The 325-nt window shown below is 43.4% G+C and overlaps 1 protein-coding gene across 1 annotated transcript in view; it reads right to left on the reverse strand.

Moving 5' to 3' along the window:
- LOC119592355 (choline O-acetyltransferase-like) overlaps positions 1 to 325 on the reverse strand; it is a gene marked incomplete in the record, with an annotated part of 212829 nt that overhangs the window by 8686 nt on the left and 203818 nt on the right. The window contains 1 exon segment of the mRNA XM_037941182.1: positions 38 to 160. Within this exon segment, the coding sequence (XP_037797110.1) occupies positions 38 to 160 (123 nt within the window).

Below are 325 nucleotides of genomic sequence, written 5' to 3' on the forward strand. Positions count from 1 at the left end.
TATTTCTCCCCCCTTTCAGTCCCTTAAACAGACCAACCTGAAGAACGCCAACTGAAGCGCCAGTTGCAGGAAGGCGTCGGGAGAGCACTTGACTTTCTTCATGAAGTTCCTGCCGAAGCCGAGGTATCGGAGGATGCGGAAGTCCAGATCCTCTACCAGCCTGAGGAAGGGCATTGACGTTTCCGTTATTAGTTTCTATTATACTGAAAGAACTCTGATAGCCTTCAAACGTCAGTGATTAAAATTACACAGAAAATTGGAGGACTTTCATGTGTATGTATGTATGAAATACAGTTTGTAGATTGATAAATCAACAGAAAGGATT

This window comes from Penaeus monodon, chromosome 30 (assembly GCF_015228065.2).
Source record: "Penaeus monodon isolate SGIC_2016 chromosome 30, NSTDA_Pmon_1, whole genome shotgun sequence".
NCBI classification, from domain to species: Eukaryota; Metazoa; Arthropoda; class Malacostraca; order Decapoda; family Penaeidae; genus Penaeus; species Penaeus monodon.